The 27,540-nt window shown below is 43.8% G+C and overlaps 1 protein-coding gene across 1 annotated transcript; it reads right to left on the bottom strand.

The window, feature by feature from the left end:
* Positions 1-36: 36 nt before the first annotated feature.
* LOC139563992 (G protein-activated inward rectifier potassium channel 4-like) lies at positions 37-27,013 on the bottom strand. Its single transcript, XM_071383097.1, has 5 exons — positions 26,783-27,013; positions 26,505-26,637; positions 7,964-8,111; positions 6,958-7,837; positions 37-1,653 (listed from the first exon to the last, which is right to left on the bottom strand). Exons 3-5 carry the CDS (start codon positions 8,051-8,053, stop codon positions 1,298-1,300), a joined length of 1,326 nt encoding a protein of 441 aa, XP_071239198.1. The 5' UTR covers positions 8,054-8,111; positions 26,505-26,637; positions 26,783-27,013; the 3' UTR covers positions 37-1,297.
* Positions 27,014-27,540: the final 527 nt, after the last annotated feature.

The raw sequence follows: 27,540 nt of genomic DNA, 5'->3' as shown, positions 1-27,540 counted from the left end.
AAACCATAACTTTAAACAATTAATTCAAAGACAAAGGCCTTTCAAACTTAGTCATTTAAGATTTGAATACAAGGTAAATATTCATTCACGAAAATTAACACATGTAAGAAAAACGTGTGTGGGCCTCCCGGGTGGCGCAGTGGTCTAGAGCACTGCATCGCAGTGCTATGCTGCGCCACCAGAGTCTGGGTTCGCGCCCAGGCTCTGTCGCAGCCGGCCGCGACCGGGAGGTCCGTGGGGCGACGCACAATTGGCTTAGCGTCGTCCGGGTTAGGGAGGGTTTGGCCGGTAGGGATATCCTTGTCTCATCGCGCTCCAGCGACTCCTGTGGCGGGCCGGGCGCAGTGCGCGCTAACCGAGGGGGCGGGTGCACGGTGTTTCCTCCGACACATTGGTGCGGCTGGCTTCCGGGTTGGAGGCGCGCTGTGTTAAGAAGCAGTGCGGCTAGGTTGGGTTGTGCTTCGGAGGACGCATGACTTTCGACCTTCGTCTCTCCCGAGCCCGTACGGGAGTTGTAGCGATGAGACAAGATAGTAATTACTAGCGATTGGATACCACGAAAAATTGGGGAGAAAAGGGGATAAAATTTTAAAACAAAAAGAAAAAAAAGAAAGAAAAAAAAAGAAAAACGTGTGTATCAAAATACTTGAAATGGAAGGGCATTTGGCCAGGCCTCCTTTAATTCATCCTCTTTCACAGTCATTCTTACACACATCTAGTCTAGTACAAATTATTCAATAATTTACATCCCATTACTTGAAACTTTTAAAATCATATTCACCAAGTGACCACCCCTCATAGCCTGGTTCCTCTCTAGGTTTCTTCTTAGGTTTTGGCCTTTCTAGGGAGTTTTTCCCAGCCACCGTGCTTCTACACCTGCATTGCTTGCTGTTTGGGGTTTTAGGCTGGGTTTCTGTACAGCACTTCGAGATATTAGCTGATGTACGAAGGGCTATATAAAATAAACTTGATTGATTGACCAAGTTATCCAAGTTGTTTTAGATCAGAATATTGGCACTAAATGCTGTAATAAAAAATTATGAGTCCGAGTGAAGACATACTTTTGGTCCCTCTAATAGCAGTCAAAAACTAAAGGATATCATTCATCAGTTGATGAAGTTTGATATCAAAGCAATTTGAGACATTGAGTCACTTGCACAAGTACTTCTTGCCTATCTTCATGATGTTGAGGTTTTGAAATCTTGCCTCTGGTAGCCTCTGTTCCATGTATGGACTTGTTTTAAACCAGTGAGCAGCATCATCTGATGACATGGTCTGTGTTTTCACCAATGCACACTCATTCATGCCCATCATCCATCCTGTTAGCATCTCCATTGCTAACGTTATCCCCCTCTCCATCCCCTATCGCCTCCACCTCTTCCTCCCCTCTGTCTTCCTCCTTCTCTGGGTGTGGTGGGGGTGGCTCCAGGACTGGAGGTGGGGACTGGGGAGGTAGGGGGATAGCCTCTCCCTTCTTGGCCAGCTCAGCCAGCTCTCGGGCAGAGGAGGTGGGGGTCGGGGTAGGGTAGGTGTGGTGGAAGGATTCATAGTCCACCTCGTAGAAGCCCTCCTCTAGGGAGAGCACAGGGGTGAAGCGCTCCCCCCACATGACCTCTGAGTCTAGGTAGGAGCTGCGCGCCTGGCATGTCATTCCTGGTGGGTGAGAGAGGGGGGAGGGAGACAGACATTACTGACATGAAATAGAGGATAGGAACTTGAAACGACTGTGTGATTGGGTATAATCCAAATGTTTTGTTTTTTAAAGCCCTTGTCATGGAACTATACTAAGACCTGGACTCAAGCTGCGTCGTTGTGATTTGTGGATCTAATTAAGATTCACTATGCTTTGTCTTCTTGACTTTAAATGAGCTGTACTACTTTCATTGAACAAACATTTTTGGAAATAGGCTGAAGAGTGGTTCTAATACAGAGATGTGCATCTTCTCTTTCAATCACACACATGTACACACATCAAACACACAGATGCAGAAACACACACAGATAAACACACACACACCTTTCTGAATATTTATACGTGGATTGCCTATAAATAGCTTGTGAGCATTTTCATCCGATGCTCAAATGAACCTTGAAGAGCCACATCAATTACAGTACATATTATCCACAGGAATGCTGAAACAAACCGACTGACCATGCACAGCCAGCACCAGGGGTATATCAAAGCAGACAGACCAATGTACACACACACACACACACACACACACACACAGATATTAAGAGAAGTTAGGGGTTGCGGGTTGGATGATTCACAACCTTGTGATGTATCAACAGTTCTTTTTTTCAGCAGCCATAATGTAAATATATATACCTTAATTTGCATTTCACCTGCAGCAAATGTATTAAATTATAATGATATAGCTGTAATTCTTTGAATGTAAACAGCAAGCTGAATTAATAAAAAAATACTGGCAATTCAATGGTATCATGTATACAGTGGGATACCTACATACTGTGCCTGATGATGATGATTTTTAATATACAATCAACATACCAATTAGCCTACGTATTTTCATGAAGCATTTAGAAAAACGAAACAAAGCCTTTGAGCAGCGTATGAATAAGAGATAAAAGCAACTGTCACCCCTTCTGCCGCTCGACATCGCCGGTCTACGAACCACCGGTCCTGGCAACCCACATTATGCACACCTGACAACCATCATTACGCACACCTGCTCCCCATCGTTATGTACACCTGGACTTCAGTACTTTGATTACTTCCCTTTTATTTAGCCCTCAGTCTTCAGGCAGTCTTGGTTTTCATGCCCAGTACGCTGCTCTTGTTTTGTATATCGTCATGTTCTTCCTTATTAAACTCACCAACTGCACTTGCTTCCTGACTCCCTGCATCTGTGTTGCAGAAGCTCCCATTCTTTAAGCACCTGAGAGATTAACAGCAAACTCGTTCCTACTTCAGGCAAATCCCACTTCAAGGCCTGATTGGGTTTGATCCCGAGGGAAAAGAGCAAAACAACAAACTGTTGTCGATTGATTAAAAAAAATTCAATAAAGCATCAGCTTTTAGTTTGTCCCTTGACTAAACCGTCAATATTGACATGGGATACTGAGGAAAAAAACAGCCCTTGCTGTGCGATGGATCAAACATTATCCCTCTGTAAAACCAAAGTCTATATATTGAGTAGAATATCAAAAACAAATCTGAAGCAATAACACCCACACGGTCTGCATCCTCATAAACAAAATCGAAGCTAAATTGCCTGCAGTATGCCTTTGAGCAGTAGTTCAGTTCACTGCCACCGCCAACTCCTGGACCGAGAATCATTGACAGTGGGTGGGATGGGAAAAGGGAATTGGGTCATTCCATGAAGAGTGCCTTTTGCGTCCCTTTGATATTTTAAGTAGAAATTGTGCACCAATATTGAATTTTAAAAGCATGTTATATTAAATTGGAAAGCAGCTGCGGTCATCCCCCTCTTCAAAGGGGGGGACACTCTTGACCCAAACTGCTACAGACCTATATCTATCCTATCCTGCCTTTCTAAGGTCTTCGAAAGCCACGTCAACAAACAGATTACCGACCATTTCGAATCCTACCACACCTTCTCCGCTATGCAATCTGGTTTCAGAGCTGGTCATGGGTGCACCTCAGCCATGCTCAAGGTCCTAAACAATATCTTAACCGCCATCGATAAGAAACAATACTGTGCAGCCGTATTCATTGACCTGGCCAAGGCTTTCGACTCTGTCAATCACCACATCCTCATCGGCAGACTCGATAGCCTTGGTTTCTCAAATGATTGCCTCGCCTGGTTCACCAACTACTTCTCTGATAGAGTTCAGTGTGTCAAATCGGAGGGCCTGTTGTCCGGGCCTCTGGCAGTCTCTATGGGGGTACCACAGGGTTCAATTCTTGGGCCGACCCTCTTCTCTGTATACATCAATGATGTCGCTCTTGCTGCTGGTGAGTCTCTGATCCACCTCTAAGCAGATGACACCATTCTTTATACTTCTGGCCCTTCTTTGGACACTGTGTTAACAACCCTCCAGATGAGCTTCAATGCCATACAACTCTCCTTCCGTGGCCTCCAACTGCTCTTAAATACAAGTAAAACTAAATGCATGCTCTTCAACCGATCGCTGCCTGCACCTGCCCGCCCGTCCAGCATCACTACTCTGGATGGTTCTGACTTAGAATATGTGGACAACTACAAATACCTAGGTGTCTGGTTAGACTGTAAACTCTCTTCCAGACTCACATCAAACATCTCCAATCCAAAGTTAAATCTAGAATTGGCTTCCTATTTCGCAACAAAGCATCCTTCACTCATGCTGCCAAACATACCCTCGTAAAACTGACCATCCTACCGATCCTCGACTTCGGCGATGTCATTTACAAAATAGCCTCCAATACCCTACTCAATAAATTGGATGCAGTCTATCAAGGTGCCATCCGTTTTGTCACCAAAGCCCCATATACTGCCCACCACTGCGACCTGTACGCTCTCGTTGGCTGGCCCTCGCTTCATTCTTGTCGCCAAACCCACTGGCTCCAGGTCATCTACAAGACCCTGCTAGGTAAAGTCCCCCCTTATCTCAGCTCGCTGGTCACCATAGCACCCACCTGTAGCACACACTCCAGCAGGTATATCTCTCTGGTCACCCCCAAAACCAATTCCTCCTTTGGCCGCCTCTCCTTCCAGTTCTCTGCTGCCAATGACTGGAACGAACTACAAAAATCTCTGTAACTGGAAACACTTATCACCCTCACTAGCTTTAAGCACCAGCTGTCAGAGCAGCTCACAGATTACTGCACCTGTACATAGCCCATCTAATTTAGCCCAAACAACTACCTCTTCCCCTACTGTATTTATTTATTTATTTTGCTCCTTTGCACCCCATTATTTCTATTTCTACTTTGCACATTCTTCCACTGCAAATCTACCATTCCAGTGTTTTACTTGCTATATTGTATTTACTTCGCCACCATGGCCTTTTTTGCCTTTACCTCCCTTATCTTACCTCATTTGCTTACATTGTATATAGACTTATTTTTCTACTGTATTATTGACTGTATGTTTGTTTTACTCCATGTGTAACTTTGTGCTGTTGTATGTGTCAAACTGCTTTGCTTTATCTTGGCCAGGTCACAATTGTAAATGAGAACTTGTTCTCAACTTGCCTACCTGGTTAAATAAAGGGGAAATAAAAAAAATTAAAATTAAAAAATGAAGTGCCCTTTAAATAGACTATATGGATAATTTAATAAATCCACATTTTAATATGACTAAAGGCTTGCTAAAGTGCCAAAATCCAAAATCTGTCAACCCTGTCACTTCTAGGAAGATTTGAACCTACTTAACCCCAAAATGTCTCCAAGTTTCACCATCATTATAAAGCCCTAGTTATTTTTGATTTGACAAAGATTATTATTTATTTCATATGATTAGTGATTAATTTACGTCTGTCCTGCATTTTAAGGTCAACCCTGTTACCTGAACTGAACTCTCATTTTAATATGGTGAAACTATTCCTTTTTAAACAGAAACATTGAACATCTAATTGTCAAATCCTAGAGTAAAAGCAGGTGAGCTGGTTCTAATCTTCTTGGCCATTTTCTGGTGTTTTGTGGTGGAAAACTGAAAGGATCGAACATAACACGTCAACCGTGTTACCCATAGATAGACAGGCTAGAAATGTTTTAACAATTTTTTGTTGTTGTGAAGCTTGCATTCAATTGCCACTCCCTGTTGCACACAAGCTTAATTCCCCCTGTCACAGGGGGATTTATGGCTGATTTAAGAAGAAATCGTCAACCTCTCACGTTGGTATAAAGAGATTCAGGAGACAGACGCAGGAATGCGTAATAGTTTTTTTTATTGTACCCAAATTACGGCGTGCAGTGTAAAGGCACCGGGACGAAGACCAAACAAACACGTAACAAAACACAGGGTAGAAACCCAAAACAAAAGAGCGAGGAGTACCTCGAATAAATAGCACACTCGAACAATGATTTAACACACGGGACGAGACCTGTAATCATCTGTGCAATCCACAAGGGCACGAAAGCCCAAAACACACAGCACAGATACTCACACGCACCAACGGACATTGTAACAATAATCGACCCCACCATGGTGAACAAAGGGCACATATATACAAATAGTGGGAATAGGGGCCAGGTGTGCGCAATGAAAGTTCCAGAGGGATCCGTGACACAACCTTGCTATGTTCAACTCTGTTACTTTATTTGGCACTTAATAGGCACTTACTATAGTGTATATATATATTTTTTTATCCTCTTGAGATGGAAAAACAAGTTTTTTATTAAATTGAACATGTGCTCTTTATGACCGAATTAGGTGAAATCAAACATTTCTTTTGACCAAGTTACACTTCACAAAGGGCACCAAATTTGTATAACGACCCAATTCTATCACCATTCCGACCTGAATTCCCTCAACGTCTTCTGCTCGTTTAATTTCCCAGAGGCTGTGCTATTGACAGGTCTGGGATTCTCTCACAAACACGGGCTTCCCTGGAGTCCCTCCTGCTTCTCACAGGAGCCAGAGGACCCTAATAGAGGATATTAGCATACAGGACAATGCTGTGGCCATTTACGACAGTGTAATTGCAGTCCTTGTCAAGTGCATTCACAGCCAACGTTAATTGGTGATACCCTGCAAGTCTCAAGTGATTCCTGTCGACTGCATCCTCTTTATCCCACCAAGTGAATGAATGCTTATAAACAGGGTCACACAAACTTGCATTTGATTCTCATATTATACGTTAAATTAACTGTAATTATAGTGTTATTAATGTTATTTTAATAATACTTTTCTACATCATTATGATTACATTAAAAATCTCTCCAGGTAGAAGTTTGTTGGCACAGATCTAGGATCAGCTTACCCTCCACCAGAATGAATCTTCATCATTAGGCAGGAAATGCAAATCTGACCTTAAATTAGAAGAACCCACCTGTGGCTTCCACCATGCCCTCCAGGATGACCACTACCTCAAACTCCTCTCGCTCCAGCTGTTCCTGTGAGATCTCCCAGAAGGGACTGCACTCGTTGAACTCGTGACAGATGATGAGTGGCGACACCAGGAAGAGCCTGTCGTCCCCCGTATCGAAGCCCACATTGATATCCGTCTGATTGAGAGGGATAAACTCCCCTTCCTTGGTCTGCTTGGAGTGGATCAGCTTGGCCCGGATGGAGGCCTCCACGATGTGTGAGTTCCTCAGGTCTCCTACTCTGAACATTAAACACAGCTTGCTGTCCCTCACAGAGATCACCGCCTTGTGGGAGAACATGAGTGTCTCGGCTCGCTTCTTGGGCTGGGAGATCTTGACGAACATGCATCCCACCATGAAGGCATTGACGATGGAGCCCAGGATGGCCTGGACTAAAAGCAGGAGAATCCCCTCTGGGCATTTATCAGTGATGACCCGGTAGCCGTAGCCAATGGTGGTCTCCGTCTCGATGGAGAAGAGAAAGGCGGAGACGAAGCCGTTGAGGTTGTTGACGCAGGGGATCCAGTCTCCGTCATCGGTGTGGTCCAGGTCTCCGCGGATGTAGGCGATGAGCCACCAGATGAGACCGAAGAACACCCAGGTGGTTGTGTAGACCAGGGTGAACACCAGCAGGTTAAAGCGCCACTTCAGGTCCACCAGGGTAGTGAAGATGTCTGTCATGTAGCGGTATTTCTCGCGCACGTTGCCGTGATGCACGTTGCACTTGCCGTCCTTCTCCACGTAGCGCTGGCGCCGTTTTCTCAGGGTACCTCCTGAACGTTTGGAACCTTTACCGCCCCCACCTTGCCTGCCGCCCACCATCATGGTCCGGTCTGTGGGCACCTGTGTGTTGTTTGTGTGAGAGAAAGAAAGAAATAAAGAAATAAAGAAAGAAGAGGGTTAATGACTGTGTGATTTAACAAAGTAAGTTATTGCTAAATTGATGACTTCCATCAAAACTTCCGTCACCTTGTTTTTGGGGGTATCCCATCTTGGTTTTAACAGCTTTTGGTCCTGTTTCTCCACATCCTGTCCAAAACGCCCTTTGAAGCAATTCATGGCCTCGAAGCGTTGGGCCACAGTCGCTGTTTCTGGCCCCAAACAGTACGCTTTCTAGCTGGAAAACAAAAGCATATTTACATTAAAGATTATTCAAAGTCCACTGTGTAGCGGACTAGCGACAAACCTGTGACATTTCATGTCAAACTGAAATGAGGTGTGGTGGTTTTTTAGTAATACCAGAAATTCATCATAAAATATAGAAGCCTACGTAAGCTTTTATGAACAGCTCTCCAGATCAACTCATTATTGCTGTTCACCTCTGTCAGCCTGGGCAGACGAGGCTCAGAGACATGGTTCATTTCTGCCATTGATCAGCAACAGCAGACACCCTCAAGCCAAACAGAGAACACACCAGTAATTAATCATGCTCAGAACCACTTCACAGTTTTAAATCCCATCTTCCCACATACACACTGGGGCACAAACACTGGCGCGCACGCACGCACACACACAGACCATGAGCCTCTCTTTTCCACAGCTAACTATGTGACTCCTGGCTCACTGTAGAAAGGATAAAGTGAAACCCTTTTAAGTGAATCTGCCTCATTATGCCATTTGTCATCCTCCCAAATCTCTCCAGTCAATGCAGATCTATCCACCACCGCGGTGTGTGACTTGCAACATTCTAAAGATGAGATCGACTGAACTTCAGATGGGTTGTAGCCTACTGGAGATGTAGATTGCATGATCAGCAACCTAAGACACATCTCAGTTAGTTGCACTGCGACTTGCAATGTCTGCCACCAGCAAAACAACTCAGCTTCCTCATTTGTCGTTATGTAGATTCCAGAGCTGATTACTGGTAACTGAAGGGAGTATAACAGATGTAATGTAAGAGGGAGTGAGCTTCAGGGTTACTCAGATAGTCCAAGGATACTGCTCCATGGCCATGTGCTCCTTTGTATTGACAGGAGTTCAAAGCTCCTAGTTCGTCTTCCGTGGTCAGTGTGGGGGGCAGGGGAGGGGACAGGGCAGAAAGCCACACTCTCCCTCCCTCAGCAACACTCTCACAATCTCACTCACCTCATGTCAGCTCGTTGCACTTCTGTTGTTATAAAGGTCTACAAGCAGCGTTTAAGATAAACGAATGACAAGTGAGTATGCGTGTCCGTGTGTGTATGTATGTGTGTACCAGTGTAGGCTCCTCAGAGGAGGAAGGGGAAGACCATCTTACTCAGTGAATTTCAGAATTTAAAAAAAATAATGAAACATTAAAAAAGGTATCCTTTTAGACAAAACTATACTAAATATATTCACGTCACCAAATACCTGATTAAAACACACTGTTTTGCAATGAAGGGCTACAGTGTTCTCAGCAACACACTTTAGGCTATTACTATTGTCACGTTCGTTATAGCGATGAGACCAAAGCGCAGCGTGATTTGAATACATCTTCTTTAATGAAGAACGAATACAGAACGAACTATACAAAAACAACAAAACGAACGTGAAGCTATAAAATAATAGTGCTGACACAGGCAACTAACCATAGACAGGACAAAAAACATATATCACCCTTGTCACACCCTGACCTAACCAACAATAATAAAGAAAACAAAGAATACTAAGGTCAGGGCGTGACAACTATGGTGTAGCCAGAGGACAGCTATTCCCCATCCTCCTCTGGCAACATTGACTTCAATACAAAACCTAGGAGGCTCGAAGGCCTCACCCCCTTCCATAGACCTACATGGTAATTATGACCACTTCCGGAGGACATCCTCCAACCAATCAAAGCTTTTGCAATATGAACAGACATGTTGTCCATCAAATCATAGGATTAGGATCAGAGAACGAACCTAATGTGTTGTATTGGGGTTGTGCCACAGAGCATTACGGGGGTTCTATGTGTTGAGAATCTTGGTGAGTTGGTGACATATTGGATAGAGATTGACAGTGAAGAGTAATAGTTGAGCATTTTTAGGATATTATTCCATTCAAATTAGTTTTTTCAAACTACAGGAGATAGAGGAGGTAGATTATATGTTGTTTTCTTGGTTTTAGAACTTTATTTTTGTGTGGAGTTAGTGCAATTTATTTAAATTTGCCTTGCTAACTTTAGTAGCAAGTACTAACGTTGCTCCCGAGTGGCGCAGTGGTCTAAGGCACTGCATCTCAGTGCTAGAGGCGTCACTACAGACCCTGGTTCGATATTGGGCTGTATCACAACCGGCCGTGATTCGGAGTCCCATAGGGCGGCGCACAATTGTCCCAGCGTTGTCTGGGTTAGATTTGGCCGGGGTAGACCGTCATTGTGTTGGGCCAGTAACCGAAAGGTTGCTGGATCGAAACCCCGAGCTGACAAGAAAAAAATCTGCCCCTGAACAAGGCAGTTAACCCACTGTTCCCCGGTAGGCCGTCATTGTAAATAAGAATTGTTCTTAATTAACTTGCCTAGTTAAAAAAAGGTTAAATAAAAAAATGAAAATACTCTGATCTGGTATTTAGGCTATTATCAAAGGTGATAACACAATCACTCCGGACAGACACAAGCAAAAACTCATTACATAAATGTTGCAGCAGCCTAGGCTACACCTAAACATTAGAGATTTGACATGCTGTATGGGATGAACATTTAATTTTTTTCAGTCTGATCAACTGTAGGCTACTAATAATAGCAGGTGCATACAGCCTATGCGCCCTGTCCCGTGGTCCCGTGTGGCTCAGTTGGTAGAGCATGGCGCTTGCAACGCCAGGGTTGTGGGTTCATTCCCCACGGGGGGACCAGGATGAATATGTATGAACTTTCCAATTTGTAAGTCGCTCTGGATAAGAGCGTCTGCTAAATGACTTAAATGTAAATGGTCAGGGTAAACAAATTGGTAATGTTATGTATATATAGCCCATTTGTTTGTCAGAAGAAAATGTGAATGTGATCAAATTTGGTTTATATTCAAACTTGGGCTGACTATGCTGCCTATACCTTTTCAATCCAAAATGATTAACTGGAATGAATCAATCAACATAATAGTGATGACATAGACTGTGAGTACATTTTTAATGAGGCCTACAGTTGCAAACATGCATAAAGAAAAGCTCAGCCCTGTGAGTTATATTGTCTATCAGTTGTTGTCTCTGTGTCTGCGTAGAGGAAATCCCCCTGTTAGTCTAGTCTAAGTATAATTAATATGAACAAGTACAAGGTTGCTGCAGTTTGACAGTGTTTTCTTCATGAGTTTTTTAAAACCATGTGACCTGATTAGAAAAACTGGTCCCATCATAGCCCATATAAAACCTTTTTACAATAGTCCTGTAGCACAGCCTGGTCTCATAGACTAGATGTAATCACTGTCATACCCTATAGGGTCCAGGCCCCAGGGAGAACCATCTTTCCAAGGGCTTTATTGGGGCTTTATTCAGGAATGTTTCTTGGGCTACTTTGTGTCAAATGGGCGAGATGCACAGTCTGTGTTTGACTTTGTGAATTCATGGAGAAACTTGTTGTCCAAACCTATGATGGCGCAGCTGTAATGGAATGCATCTGCTATTTGCATTTACAGCTAAGTCCCCTTCTGTTCCCTGATGAAGAGGTGATGACCACTCCACTACCAGTCAACTCTCTCCTGACATGAACTGAAGCCACGTCTCATGTGTCCGCTCATCCACTGGCACATTGAATGTTTCCTCTCCAAGGACTGTGAGTAGCCCTGTCAATTTTCTCTCATTACTGTATGTAGATTCAATCACATACACAAACACAATCACATTATTAAACATCAATGATTTTACTCATTGCTTGGACTAACTCATTCTTAGCTATTTTGTCTAACTGTGTAGTGTATTGTGTTATTGTTTTTTGTCTTCCCATGTCAAATCCTGTCCTGCCCTCAGCGGAAGAGTTGAGCTCGTCTCCAACACCATCTATCCATGATGAGCCTGTCCTGCACTGAAGCCTATGAACACCTCAACCCCTGTCCGGCACTGAAGGCTCTGAACACCTCAACCCCTGTCCGGCACTGAAGGCTCTGAACACCTCAACCCCTGTCCGGCACTGAAGGCTCTGTTCACCTCAACCCCTGTCCGGCACTGAAGGCTCTGAACACCTCAACCCCTGTCCGGCACTGAAGGCTCTGTTCACCTCAACCCCTGTCCGGCACTGAAGGCTCTGTTCACCTCAACCCCTGTCCGGCACTGAAGGCTCTGAACACCTCAACCCCTGTCCGGCACTGAAGGCTCTGAACACCTCAACCCGTCCTGCACTGAAGGCTCTGAACACCTCAACCCCTGTCCTGCACTGAAGGCTCTGAACACCTCAACCCCTGTCCGGCACTGAAGTCAAGCCTCTGATCAACTCATGCCTCATACCCTCATTCAATCGCTGCTGTGATCCCTTTCTAAACAGAGTGGAAGTAGCCCTCTCATTCCCACCCTTCTCAACTCTCTCAGCTCAGCAGTGTCATAGCTTAAAACATGTTTACAGGGCACAGAGCTTCTGGAACAAAACACCCAACACTTGAAATAAATAGATCTTAATTATAGAGTAGAGTGGCAAAGTAATGGTCGGGGGGCACATTGAAGGTGAAACGCTCAAGTCATCTTTCTTTTGAGCCATACTGCCCCCGTTCTATAAACTACCAGCCAGCATTTATAATGGGCAAATAATTCATCATTACCAACACCACCTAATCTCAGCATATTTCTCTAATGACCCCTATTTGACAGCAGAGATTCATTAAGTCCCTGAGTTTAGATGTTGAGATGAAAACATTCTCTGCCACACACACACTCCCGATTAAACTTCTTTGAAGTTATACGCTTAAAAGGATCAGCCTCTATTCCCCATGCTCTGTCCAGTGGTAGAATACTGGCAGTAGGTGTGGGTGTGATGAGGAGTTGCCTGTTAGTCAGCAGGAAATGTGTGAAAGCTGAAAGCCATATTAACGATGCAGGTCTCTGTGGGGTACGTGGGGGGAGGACAGGCAGAGACAGACGGAACACGCTGGGAGGCCACAAATCAGCCACTGATCCATCTAGAGGTGGGCTCGCCTGACGAGAGAAGATTAAAGAGACAAGGGGACAACATGCTGCATACAATATGACTGGGAGGAGAGACGTTAGCCAAGGACTGGCAGGGGAGGGAGAGCAAGGGAATGAGGGAGGGGGACAAGAAAACAAACAGAGAGAATGAAGTAAATAAAGAGATATAGGAAAGGGAAATGAGGTAGAAAAACAAATGAGGAGTGAAAATGAGGAAAGAGAGAGGGACAGAGAGTAAGGAGTAGTGTTGGACAGGGCAAAAGGCAAGGATGATAGTGTAGATTGGCGAGCAGATCGGTCGAGTAGAGGGTTTCAGGAAGGGAGATAATGAGAGAGACAGTAAAGAATAGTTTAATTGGGCCAGAAAGAGAGATTGAGAGAAGGGGTTAATGGTTTGAAAGGAAATCACAGGTGTGGTTAAAAAGGTCAGAGAGGAGAGGCTAGAGGGAAGATGATGACTAGTTGTAGAGGCTGGAGCAGCCAGGTGTGAAGTGAATCGGTGAGTGCTAGGCCTAGTGTTGACACCAGTACCACTACTGCTAGTAGTAGTGGCCATGTCTGTCACGTTCCTGACCTATTGTTCCTTTTTCTTTTATTTATTTAGTTGGTCAGGGCGTGAGTTGGGGTGGGTTGTTTTTGTGTGTTTTGTCTAGTCTATGGGGTGTTGTATGTGTATGGGGCAGAGTATAGTTGTCTAGTTATGTCTATGGCTGCCTGGATTGGTTCTCAATCAGAGACAGCTGTCATTCATTGTCTCTGATTGGGAGCCATATTTAAGGCAGCCATAGGCAGTAGGCTTTTGTGGGTAGTTGTCTATGTCTGTGTCTATGTTGCATGTTTTTGCACTTAGTCATTTATAGCTTCACGTTCGTCTATTTGTTGTTTTGTTTAGTTTTTCTTCTTCTAAATAAAGAGAAGATGTATTTTTCACGCGCTGCGCCTTGGTCCTCTCTCTCTTATCAAGACGGTCGTGACAATGTCTGTGTGTGTTTTTACAGGCTTCTCTCCAAGTTTGCATTCTGATCACAGTAGCTTCCCCAGAGGCTCAGTCAACCAACATGGCTTAATCTTAAAGACAGGACTGACCTCAGTGCAGAGTAGCCAGGCAGCATCTGCTTCCTCAGCACAGCTCTACTGGCACAGCATGTTACAGCACTAATGCCACCCAGAATAAAGAATAGTTGTCAGGGATAAGGGATGGAGGCCAGCCTGCTGGGATGAAATGTCATGTCACCAGTATGAGGAAAAGATTAAGTCTCATTCTCTGTGTCGCCTTTGTGAGAATCTTGTCGAGAGCACCAGTGATTCTCTACTTTTTTCTTCTTATTTTCGCACTCCATTTATCACTCTCCCCTGCTCCTCAGTCTCTTTCCCTAGTCACTTTACTCATTTCATCTGGGTTCCCATTTTGGCTCAGGATGATGAGGGTATAATGGCCTCATTGAAGACTAATGCTTTATAATGAAATGACCTGTCCAGTACAAACTGAGAGCCAGACAGACAGAGAGAGAGACAGACAGACTTGCCAGGACAGAGAGAGGATGCTTGAGTTCACTCCCCTCAGCCATTAAATTACATAGCCAAAGAGAACAGCAGTTGGGAGAGAGAATTGGTAGACGGGAATTAAAGAATACTGCAAGAAAGAAGAAGTGAAAAGAAAGAGAATGGAGTGGAGATAATTAGGAAGTGGTGAGGCTGAAATGAGAGCCAGGCAGACTCACTGCATTCCCATTTCACACTGTAGTCTACACAACATCTTTAAAGGCTTTGTACCACACTTAAACACTCTGCCCTTGAGAGAACTTTATCTTAGGGTGGCAGAGAATGAGTTGTAATGGCTATTTTCGGATGCCGAGCAGTTGCCATACAAGGCGGTGATGCAACCAGTCAGGATGCTCTCGATGGTGCAGCTGTCAAACTTTTTGTGGATCTGGGGACCCATGCCAAATTTTTTCAGTCTCCTGAGAGGGAAAAGTTGTTGTCGTGCCCTCTTCACAACTTTTTTGGTGTGTTTGGACCATGATAGTTTGTTGGTGATGTGGACACCAAGGAACTTGAAACTCTCGACCCACTCCACTACAACCCTGTCGATGTGAATGGGGGCATGCTCGGCCCTACTTTTCTTGTAGTCCACAATCATCTCCTTTGTCTTGCTCACGTTGAGGGAGAGGTTGTTGTCCTGGCACCACACTGCCAGGTCTCTGACCTCCTCCCTATTGGCTGTCTCATCGTTGTCTGTGATCAGGCCTACCACCGTTGTGTCGTCAGCAAACTTAATGATGGTGTTGGAGTCATGCTTGGCCATGCAGTCGTGGGTGAACAGGGAGTACAGGAGGGGACTAAGCACGCACCCCTGAGGGGCCCCCGTGTTGAGGATCAGCGTGGCAGATGTGTTGTTGCCTACTCTTACCACCTGGAGGGCGGCTCCTCAGGAAGTCCAAGATCCAGTTGCAGACGGAGGTGTTTAGTACCAGGGTCCTTAGCTTAGTGATGAGCTTTGTGGGCACTATGGTGTTGAACGCTGAGCTGTAGTCAATGAATAGTATTCTCACATAGGTGAATATTTTGTCCAGGTGGGAAAGGGCAGTGTGGAGTGTGATTGAGTCATCTGTGGATCTATTGGGGCGGTATGCAATTTGGAGTGGGTCTACGGTTTCCGGGATGATGGTGTTGATGTGAGCCATGACCAGCCTTTCAAAGCACTTTATGGCTATAGACGTGAGTGCTACGGGGTGGTAGTCATTTAGGCAGGTTACCTTCACTTTCTTGGGCACAGCAACTATGGTGGTCTACTTGAAACATGTAGGTATTACTGACTCGGTCAGAGAGAGGTTGAAAATGTCAGTGAAGACACTTGCCGGTTGGTCCGTGCATGCTCTGAGTACACATCCTGGTAATCCGTCTGGCACTGTGGCCTTGTGAATGTTGACCTGTTTAAAGGTCTTGCTCACATCAGCTACGGAGATCTTGATCACAAAGTCGCCCAGAACAGCTGGTGCTCTCATGGATGCTTCAGTGTTGCTTTCCTTGAAGCGAGCATAAAAGGCATTTATCCCGTCTGGTAGGCTCGCCTCACTGGGCAGTTCGCGGCTGGGTTTCCCTTTGTAGTCCTGCCACATCCTACGAGCGCCAGAGCCGGTGTCATAGGAGTCAATCTTAGTCCTGTATTGATGCTTTGCCTGTTTGATGGTTTGCCTGAGGGCATAGCGGGATTTCTTTAAGCGTCCGGATTAGTGTCCCGCTCCTTGAAAGCCGTTAGATGAATCCCGGAACATATTCCAATCTGTGCTAGCAAAACAGTCCTGTACAATAGCATCCGCGTCATCTGATCACTTCCGTATTGAGCGAGTCACTGGTACTTCTTGCTTTAGGTTTTGCTTGTAAGCAGGAATCAGGAGGATAGAATTATGGTTAGATCTTCCAAATGGAGGGCGAGGGAGAGCTTTGTACGCGTCTCTGTGTGTGGAGTAAAGGTGGTCTACAGTTTTTTTCCCTATGTTTGCACATGTGACATGTTGGTAGAAATGAGGTGAAATGGATTTAAGCTGGCCTGCATTTAAATCACTAGCCACTAGGAGCGCTGCTTCTGGATGAGCATTTTCTTGTTTGCTATTGGCCTTACAGCTCATTGAGTGCTGTCTTAGCGCCAACGCCGGTTTGTGGTGGTAAATAGACAGCTACGAAAAATATAGATGAAAACTCTCTTGGTAGATAGTGTGGTCTACAGCTTATCATGAGGTACTATACCTCAGGCGAGCAACACCTCGAGACTACCTTAATATTAGACATCGCGCACCAGCTGTTATTGACTGCCTGGTGATGCCACCAGGCACACCAAAACTCCCTCCCACCAAAACAGGCTGACATTTCAGGCTGTCTATTCAAACAGCTGTTAAGGTAAAAGTGCATTATCATTATTTTCACAATTTCAGTATTATTCCAACCTCTTAGTATGGAAATATATATAAAACACAGGAAAGTACGGTTTTGACTGCAGTGGGCCTTTAAAGAGACTTCCTGGCTATGATTTAAGCATGTATCACAGTAAGCCTTTGTCTCATATACAGTATCAGTCAAAAGTTTGGACACCTACTCACTCAAGGGTTTTTCTTTATTTTTTACTATTTTCTACATTGTAGAATAATAGTGAAGACATCAAAACTATGAAATTACACATGGAATCATGTCGTAACCAAAAAAGTGTTAAAGAAATCGAAATATATTTTAGATTTTAGAATCTTCAAAGTAGCCACCCTTTGACAGCTTTTCACATTCTTGGCATTCTCTCAACCAGCTTTATGAGGAATGTTTTTCCAACAGTCTTGAAGGAGTTCCCACATATGCTGAGCACTTGTTAGCTGCTTTTCCTTCACTCTGCGGTCCAACTCATCCCAAACCATCTCAATTGGGTTGAGGTCAGGTGATTGTGGAGGCCAGGTCATCTGACGCAGCACTCCATTACTTTCCTTGATCAAATAGTCCTTACACAGTCTGGAGGTGTGTTTTCGGTCATTGTCCTGTTGAAAAACAAATGATAGTCCCGCTAAGCGCAAACTAGATGGGATGGCATATCTCTGTAGAATGCTGTTGTAGCAATGCTGGTTAAGTGTGACTTGAATTCAAAATAAATCACAGATTGTTTCACCAGCAAAGCACCCTCACACCTCCTCCTCCATGCTTCACGGTGGGAACCACACATGCGGAGCTCATCCGTTCACCTACTCTGCGTCTCACAAAGAGACGGCAGTTGGAACCAAAAATCTCAAATTTGGACTCATCAGCACTAAGGACAGATTTCCACAGGTCTAATGTCCATTGCACGTGTTTCTTGGACAAGCAAGTCTCTTCTTCTTATTGCTGTCCTTTAGTAGTGGTTTATTTGCAGCAATTCGACCATGAAGGCCTGATTCACGCAGTCTCCTCGGAACAGTTGATGTTGAGATGTGTCTGTTACTTGAACTCTGTGAAGCATTTATTTGGGCTGCAATCTGAGATGCAGTAACTCTAATGAACTTATCCTCTGCAGCAGAGGTAACTCTAGGTCTTCCTTTCCTGTGGCGGTCCTCATGAGAGCCAGTTTCATCATAGCGATTGATGGTTTTTGCGACTGCACTTCAAGAAACTTTCAAAGTTCTTTAAATTTTCCTGACTTTTTTGGTTACTACGTGATTCCATATGTGTTATTTCATAGTTTTGATGTCGTCGCTATTATTCTACAATGTAGAAAATAAAAATAAAGAAAAGCCCTGGAATGAGTAGTTGTGTCCAAACTTTTGACCGGTGCTGTACATCATTACTGATGAATACTGACAGTAAAGCCCCCCTGGATGTTACATATTTCAAATATACATACTGCAACATACATTTGTTTCTCCATAAAAGGCCAACAGACCATGATTCAACCCGCTCCATACATCTGCCATTGACAGTAGTGCGTGACACACTGACTAATTTAGGGTTACAAAAGTCCTGGAATTTTCAATAAATTCCCTGGTTTTCCCAAAATCCTGGTCGGAGGATTCCCGGAATCAGGAAAGAATAAGCAGGAAATCCAGAATCCTCCAACATGGATTTCTGGAAAACCAGGGAATTTATTGAAAGTTCCCATAATTTTGCAACCCTAGTCCCAGTCACATCATGGTAGATTGGCTTTAGTTTGGACCGAGGGGGTCAGGTTCAGGGCAGCGGGTCTCCAGGGGCTTTGCTCAACATATTTGGCCTCCTCAAATATACCGCACGCCCCCTTGTTATTGCCCCAGGGCATGGGATGTAATGGTCAGCTACGAATGCACTACAGAGAATACTAATGAGGGTTCAGAAGGGATGTTTTTTTTGTGCAGGAAGATGGTTGATACCTGAGAGCGATTTACTGCTCTAGAATTGGCACTTGTTTCAAACCCACTACGGGAGCTTCTTTTACAATAAACAATCCTGGTGTTCCCTTGGGTAAATAAGCACGGTACCGTGGGATGTTCTGTCGCTTCCCGCGTTTAGTATCTTTAATTAAAGCCTCAGGTTAGGTTCTGTCCTGTTTTAGTCTTATGGCTTTTCAAAGGGCTTCATGATGAAGGGATGTTAATTTGCTGAATGGTTGCATAACAACTGAGAGAAGCTGGGTAACATGAGAGAGCTTCAGAAACACTGCTATTCTTACTGTATACTTATTGCCAGGTCTTAGTGACAGATCAGTCACTTTTACGACAAGGTATGGGTCCCCTCTATGGCTGTTTCATATAGGACAAATTCTGGGTAAATTGGCTTGTAACTTTTGGCCAATACCAAAAAGTCAGAGCAGAGCAAGGAAATCCCATTAGTTGCTTCGCAAGCCAGTGTGATGGAGGTATCACATTGACTTCACACATTGACTTCTTTACTGTTACCATTCTGGCCCAATGTGTTTCGGAAGGGTCTCCTGTGAGGACGGTGTCTGTTTTTCTTTTTATTACCTTAAGAGAAGGCCACAACAGCCACCAATGTACAAACCTCTGCCATCCATAGGATGATAAATAATTTAAATCCATTTTTCCTCTCCGGAATGCCAATGTAACTCCCTTGGACTATAACTCAGAGACACAAGAGCCCAACTATGTTGTGTAGATGGCCTCTCATCTACACAACATAGTTACTGGCGGTACGGTGTGTATGCTCTAGTGAAGTTCATAGCCGCCATGGAGGTTAGACAAGGCCATAAAGCTTTGCAAGCTCCGATTCCCATAACTGAGAGAATCCAGGTTTCGCCTAAGTTAAGGAAGGGTAGCAAATCAGTCATGACATACAGTTTGAGAGGAGCACTCCAGGAAGTTTGGGGTTTCTAAGTTGCCTGTAAACTGTGAGTGTTACCGGGGGAGCTTGTCTGAGCTGTTTCCCTTCCATGCCATCATTCTAACTGTCTGTATAATGCTACAGATAAAATGAAACACTAATAGATGTAGAAATCAAATACACTTCCTCCGCACACAGAATACAAATTGACAGAATTTAATGGCATAAACTTATTTGCTCTTCACAGAGATTGTGTCGTAAACCACTTTTGACATTAATTTGAGGGCAATTTGAAAGTGAAAAGGACAACTCAATACGTGATCCTCTCCTCCGCCAACGCACGGTACTCTGCTGAGTGCGGCTGATACTGGGCTGTGGTGGCTGAGCATGAGCAGGAAGCTAGAGCAGCACCTCTGTATTCTTAATCAAATCACTGTCATTGCCAACACCTATAGCCCCTAATATTCTCCCAATCTCTCCCTCACTGCCTCGTTTCCATCCCAATGAACTCAAATTGACAAGTTCAGGCAGATGAGGGACACAAGCAAACCCTTTAATTTATGTTAGGGAAATAGAAAGCCAGCCAGCGATAGGTTGAATGATGATGGGATAAGGAGGTGGGAGAGAGAGAATGTTTAAACCTTGAATGGAACAAATGTTCTCTCTGGAAGGGCAATAGTAAAGGGCTTACATGTGTTACATATATATACTGTACGTTACAGGAGAAGGTCAATTTGGGAAATATATACGTATATACGTATAGGTTAAGTTTAGAATCACAAAAAGTGTATGCAGAGATTTGTAGCTAACAGCATTAATGGAAAGTAAATATGAAAAATATATTATGAGGTTACGGCTGTTGGTGAACTGAACAATGTCCAAAGCCAAACCTGGCAGGCTGACATGGTTAGAGTCAGATGCTTCATGCCCCTGACATGGTAATAGTCAGAGGAGTCATGCCCATAGGGGACACAGTGGCACGTGGCTCTCAGATCACATTCCTTTCAATCTTTTACCCAGATTTTAGCAGAGACGCAGAGAAGCATATTTTGTTTCTTTAAAAAAATAACCCCCAGTCAGGAAGATACAGTTTAAGAGGTATGCTTAGATATGCAGGAAAATTTATTTTAAATAGAATTAAGCAGAATGATTATGCCTCTAGATTGCAGGAAAAAGCTGTTTTAGGAGTTTGAAAAATGAAAAATTCTCCAACTGGTGTTAACATAATATTATAAACCGGATAGTTTGGCTCCTGAATGCTGATTGGCTGAGGGTGGTATGACAAAAACATTATTTTTACTGTTCTAATAACGTTGGTAACCAGTTTCTAATAGCAATAAGGCACCTCAGGGGTTTGTGGTATATGGCAACTCCGCATTGCGTCATGCGTAAGAACAGCCCTTAGCCATGGTATATTGGCCATATACCACAAACCCTCATGCCTTATTGCTTAATTATACCATGGCATTGTTAAATACTTGTTTCTGATTGGCTTGAAGGGCATTCTAGAGCGTGCATTATTTCCCTATAACGCACAGCACATTTGCACGGTAGAATTCAATGGCTATAGTTAATTCTTACATAGTCTATGTTTGAGCTGCTTTTGAAAGCAATGGTTGAAACGAAAACATTTTCGGCATTGTTGAATTGGATTTTCATAATGGCATGCTAGGGCTAGCTAAACTAGCAAGTCTGTTTGTTTGGTCACCATGGCAACTACTGTAGTAATCTAGTAAATTTGCTCCCTACTTCAGTGGATGGTGAAGGGATAATAAACTCGGGGCGCTATATGTTTTCTGGAAAAGAATCCAACTCCACAGAAGGTCAGTTCCAGTCTGCTAGTGCGTCATGACTTGTGGAACACTTTCCACATACTTCATTATTTTCCATAGAACGCATAGCCCCTCAATTGATTACCCCAATAGAATACAAATCATAATGCTGTAAAACAAAGACACAAAACAAATTGATTGGAAAGGTATACATCCCTAGAATAAAACAGAGGCTATTTCTGCACTGGCCAGAAAATATTATGACTGAAATGGCCTTGAAGAAACAACAGAAACTTAACATTTTCAGAGCTCATATATACTTCTTGGGAGTTTCCTAATGCATTTTAGCTGAAAGTTCTTGATAGAATTATTAAACGGCAGTCCTACAATCTAAGCTAGATGCCCTCAATCTCACACAAATCATCAAGGAACCCACCATGTACAACCCTAAATCCGTAAACATGGGCACCCTCATAGACATTATCCTGACCAACTTGCCCTCCAAATACACCTCTGCTGTCTTCAATCAGGATCTCAGCGATCACTGCCTCATTATCTGTATCCGCTACGGGTCCGCGGTCAAACGACCACCCCTCATCACTGTCAAACGCTCCCTAAAACACTTCTGCGAGCAGGCCTTTCTATTGACCTGGCCCGGGAAACCTGGAAGGATATTGACCTCGTCCCGTCAGTTGAGGATGCCTGGTCATTCTTTAAAAGTAACTTCCTCACCATCTTAGATAAGCATGCCCCATTCAAAAAATGCAGAACTAAGAACAGATATAGCCCTTGGTTCACTCCAGACCTGACTGCCCTCGACCAGCACAAAAACATCCTGTGGCAGACTGCAATAGTATCGAATAGTCCCCGTGATATGCAACTGTTCAGGGAAGTCAGGAACCAATACACGCAGTCAGTCAGGAAAGCAAAGGCTAGCTTTTTCAAGCAGAAATTTGCATCCTGTAGCTCTAACTCCAAAAAGTTCTGGGACACTGTAAAGTCCATGGAGAACAAGAGCACCTCCTCCCAGCTGCCCACTGCACTGAGGCTAGGTAACACGTTCACCACCGATAAATCCATGATAATCAAAAACTTCAACAAGCATTTCTCAACGGCTGGCTATGTCTTCCACCTGGCTACTCCAACCTCGGCCAACAGCTCCCCCCCCCCCCCCCCCCCCCCCCACCGCAGCTACTCGCCCAAGCGTCCCCAGCTTCTCCTTTACCCAAATCCAGATAGCAGATGTTCTGAAAGAGCTGCAAAACCTGGACCCATACAAATCAGCTGGGCTTGACAATCTAGATCCTCTATTTCTGAAACTATCCGCCGCCATTGTCGCAACCCCTATTACCAGCCTGTTCAACCTCTCTTTCATATCGTCTGAGATCCCCAAGGATTGGGAAGCTGCCGCGGTCATCCCCCTCTTCAAAGGGGGAGACACCCTGGACCCAAACTGTTACAGACCTATATCCATCCTGCCCTGCAGGATGATCTAAGGTCTTCGAAAGCCAAGTTAATAAACAGATCACTGACCATCTCGAATCCCACCGTACCTTCTCCGCTGTGCAATCCGGTTTCCGAGCCGGTCACGGGTGCACCTCAGCCATGCTCAAGGTACTAAATGATATCATAACCGCCATCGATAAAAGACAGTACTGTGCAGCCGTATTCATCGACCTGGCCAAGGCTTTCGACTCTGTCAATCACCATATTCTTATCGGCAGACTCAGTAGCCTCGGTTTTTCTGATGACTGCCTTGCCTGGTTCACCAACTACTTTGCAAACAGAGTTCAGTGTGTCAAATCGGAGGGCATGTTGTCCGGTCCTCTGGCAGTCTCTATGGGGGTACCACAGGGTTCAATTCTCAGGCCAACTCTTTTCTCTGTATATATCAATGATGTTGCTCTTGCTGTGGGCGATTCCCTGATCCACCTCTACGCAGACGACACCATTCTGTATACTTCTGGCCCTTCCTTGGACACTGTGCTATCTAACCTCCAAACGAGCTTCAATGCCATACAACACTCCTTCCGTGGCCTCCAACTGCTCTTAAACACTAGTAAAACCAAATGCATGGTTTTCAACCATTCGCTGCCTGCACCCGCCCGCCCGACTAGCATCACCACCCTGGACGGTTCCGACCTAGAATATGTGGACATCTATAAATACCTAGGTGTCTGGCTTGACTGTAAACTCTCCTTCCAGAATCATATTAAACATCTCCAATCCAAAATCAAATCAAGAATCGGCTTTCTATTTCGCAACAAAGCCTCCTTCACTCACGCCGCCAAACTTACCCTAGTAAAACTGACTATTATACCGATCCTCGACTTCGGCGATGTAATCTACAAAATAGCTTCCAATACTCTACTCAGCAAACTAGATGCAGTCTGTCATAGTGCCATCCGTTTTGTTACTAAAACACCTTATACCACCCACCACTGCGACCTGTATGCTCTAGTCGGCTGGCCCTCGCTACATATTCGTCGCCAGACCCACTGGCTCCAGGTCATCTATAAGTCCATTCTAGGTAAAGCTCCGCCTTATCTCAGTTCACTGGTCACAATAACAACACCCACCCGTAGCACGCGCTCCAGCAGGTATATCTCACTGATCATCCCAAAAGCCAACACCTCATTTGGCCGCCTTTCCTTCCAGTTCTCTGCTGCCTGTGACTGGAACGAATTGCAAAAATCACTGAAGTTGGGAGACTTTTATTTCCCTCACCAACTTTAAACATCTGCTATCTGAGCAGCTAACCGATCGCTGCAGCTGTACATAGTCCATCTGTAAACAGCCCACCAAATTTACCTACCTCATCCCCTTACTGTTTTTATTTATTTACTTTTCTGCTCTTTTGCACACCAGTATCTCTACTTGCACATGATCATCTGATGATTTATCACTCCAGTGTTAATCTGCTAAATTGTAATTATTCGCTCCTATGGCCTATTTATTGCCTACCTCCTCATGCCTTTTGCACACAATGTATATAGACTCATTTCCCCCCCCTACTGTGTTATTGACTTGTTTATTGTTTACTCCATGTGTAACTGTGTTGTTGTCTGTTCACACTGCTATGCTTTATCTTGGCCAGGTCGCAGTTGTAAATGAGAACTTGTTCTCAACTAGCCTACCTGGTTAAATAAAGGTGAAATAAAATAAAAAACTTTTAAAAAACACATTCATTTTTGGAATATCATATCTTATGAACTAAAACAGTATATTAAACGTAGTTAAAACATACAGAAAATAAGTTCTCGCAATATGTTCAAGGTTAATTTCATAAATTACTCATAATACATCAAGACTTTAAATTCAACCCATTACAAAGCCTTGGTAGATGAACACCCCACTGACCTTAGGGTCATCTTCAGAGCCATGAATAGTGGTTAAGCTGGGTAGGCAGTGTAACCATTTAGCAATTCCCAGACATATTTAACATTCAAGAACAAATCTAAACCATTCCATCTGACGCCCATATGCTACTCCAATGGTTTCATGATATCAAATTTGCTGTCATCAAATCTGAAGCATGTCAATTGCTCTTGAGCAGCCATGACCTCCTTTTAGAATTTCAAGAATACTTTATGTAAAAAATATAACCAATTTGACAACGTGTGAATAGTTATAGAAAATCTATTCTAAACATATTTGACATGGATTACAGGATGTGTTGAACACACAGCGCCCAGGGCATAGTCGCAGTTGACTGTTAGTTCTGGAATTATTATTTATTCAGAATGTGAATCGTTGATGACGAACAGCAGCAAGGCGCGTTAATAATGGGGTAAGAAATAATGCACGAATACTTCACATGCTGTGCAGGTAAGAAGAGTGGGGCTGTTTTAAATTGTAGCTTACAAGTGGGTCCTGAGTAGGCTAAAGAATTGAACTAGCTGTCAAAATTCTAGGCGAGCGTGAAACGCGTTGGAGCATAACATGCTGACCAGACCGGACACATTGCATTGCAAAATAAATGTAGAAATCCATGTTATTCAATTATTGCGCCAACGAGCGTCTGCGAGCGTCTGCTTACCAAGGGCTAAATATAAGTCATTCCTATTTCTGACGCAGATCGCGCTGCAAGTCCTGCCTCTCTAGCTAAATTGCCATACATGTTTAATGCTTTTCGACCTGTCACCAAATGAATGTCATTGGTTCAGAGTTTGTTTTGATATTTTAACATGCGTGGTGATCGCGTTTGGTGTAGGGGGACAAAATACATTTATGCAAGATAACGCACGATGGCGCACGCTGAAAAACAACATGAAAACAGGGCGATAACGCAACACACTAAAAGCTGTCGAGAGAATAAAAACGGGAGGGGAGAAGAGAGAGAGAGCGGGGAAGAGAGTGAAAGAAAGAGCGTAGACAAATTGGGGATGGATGAATGAGGATAAGAAAATAAATACACTATAAATGAACAATGTATTACAATGTTTTAAATTGTTCATTGGCGTCAACATTGTATCTGTAATTAGTCAAATTTTATACCCAAATTTAAGTGGATTTCTTTCGCAATCATTTGTTAAAATGTTTTATGCTAGGCTTCCAGTTGCCTACTAGTTACTGTTCAAATGTATTCCCTTTAAGAGCCTAACTGATTGACATGGTTAGGTTAGCTCACATTACCCGCTGATTTGAATTAAAACCACAAAAAATGGAAACCTCAATAAACGAAGTTGTCCGCATGTTGACTTTATCTAGTTTAATAGACACATAGCCTAACAACCCGGCGTCATAAAGGCTACGCAAAACTGATGCAAATAAAGTTTGTCCCCCTAACAGACCCCGAGCATACATGAACCCAGTTTGGTTGCCTAATAGCCTTGTCTGTTCAGTCATATAGGCTACTACGGACACATATACAGCGTTGTCAGGGTTACTAATGTATAAGCATTTAATAATTAGGTAGTTTTAATAAAATACCTCACCTCGGTTCTACAACGCTGCTTGGTTCGACACGTCTGCAAGAGCTCTGACCAGTACCTGTCAAAGGTAGGTTACATCAAACACGACCACCGAGCGCGCCGCCAGTGCGTGTCCACATATCAACACATCTTATTCCTGTAAATTGACAGAAAACGGAATTAATAAAAATAATAAATTGCATTTACTATCACTATAGTAGTTTGGAATTAACACTTCTGGTTATTTTGGCACGGTGGTTATCCATGAGTGGGGCAAGGCATCCTGTTTACGCTGTGCTTACCTTCTTTCCGAACTGGATTTGAGAGTCCCATGATCGCTGCCATAGCAGATCAGGTGGCGGTTTTAAAACAGTAGGTAAGACCACAACAGTAAACTGCCACTTTTTTTGTTCCTCCTGTAGCCCAGCCTGGTCTCATAGACTAGACTAGACGTAACAGCCAGCTGTAACCTACAGTTCATTGTGCTCGAAGGAACGGACTAGACTTGCCACTCCTACGCGTAATGCAAAACTCCCCTCCCCCTCATCCGCCTCATGTACTTTACAGACTACTGCTTCCGTGCTGTGCTCAGTGCTCAGTATGATAACATTACTATTCGGCTTTGACTGCCCTCTGCACGGTGGCATCAGTTGTCCCATTTGATTCCGTGCAAACCATTCTCTCTGATCTACATTCATTAAAAGTAATCATTTTATCTCAGCGGGAATGCTAAGATTACCTTCTGAAAAATGATAGACAATAAGAAATGGAGAGGTAGGTGACTGCATGACCTATCTATGAGTCATTATAAGATAAATTACATTGTATCAGCCATAAATGTGTGAGCCACTCTTGCATGATGAAAAACTTTGGCTGAGACCAAAAACTTGCTTTAACTCCCCAAGCTAATGACTATCGCCTGGGCACAGCACAGACCTCAGTTCAACCTCTAGTTTTGATTTACATTTGGTTGAGTTGTCAACTAACCTGAATTCAACTTGAAGTCAACAAAAAAAGGTCACCATGTCATTAGATTTAGGTTAAATGTTGTGTGAAAAAA

This window comes from Salvelinus alpinus, chromosome 35 (genome assembly GCF_045679555.1).
Source record: "Salvelinus alpinus chromosome 35, SLU_Salpinus.1, whole genome shotgun sequence".
NCBI classification, from domain to species: Eukaryota; Metazoa; Chordata; class Actinopteri; order Salmoniformes; family Salmonidae; genus Salvelinus; species Salvelinus alpinus.
This window is presented reverse-complemented; position numbering and strand designations above follow the sequence as displayed.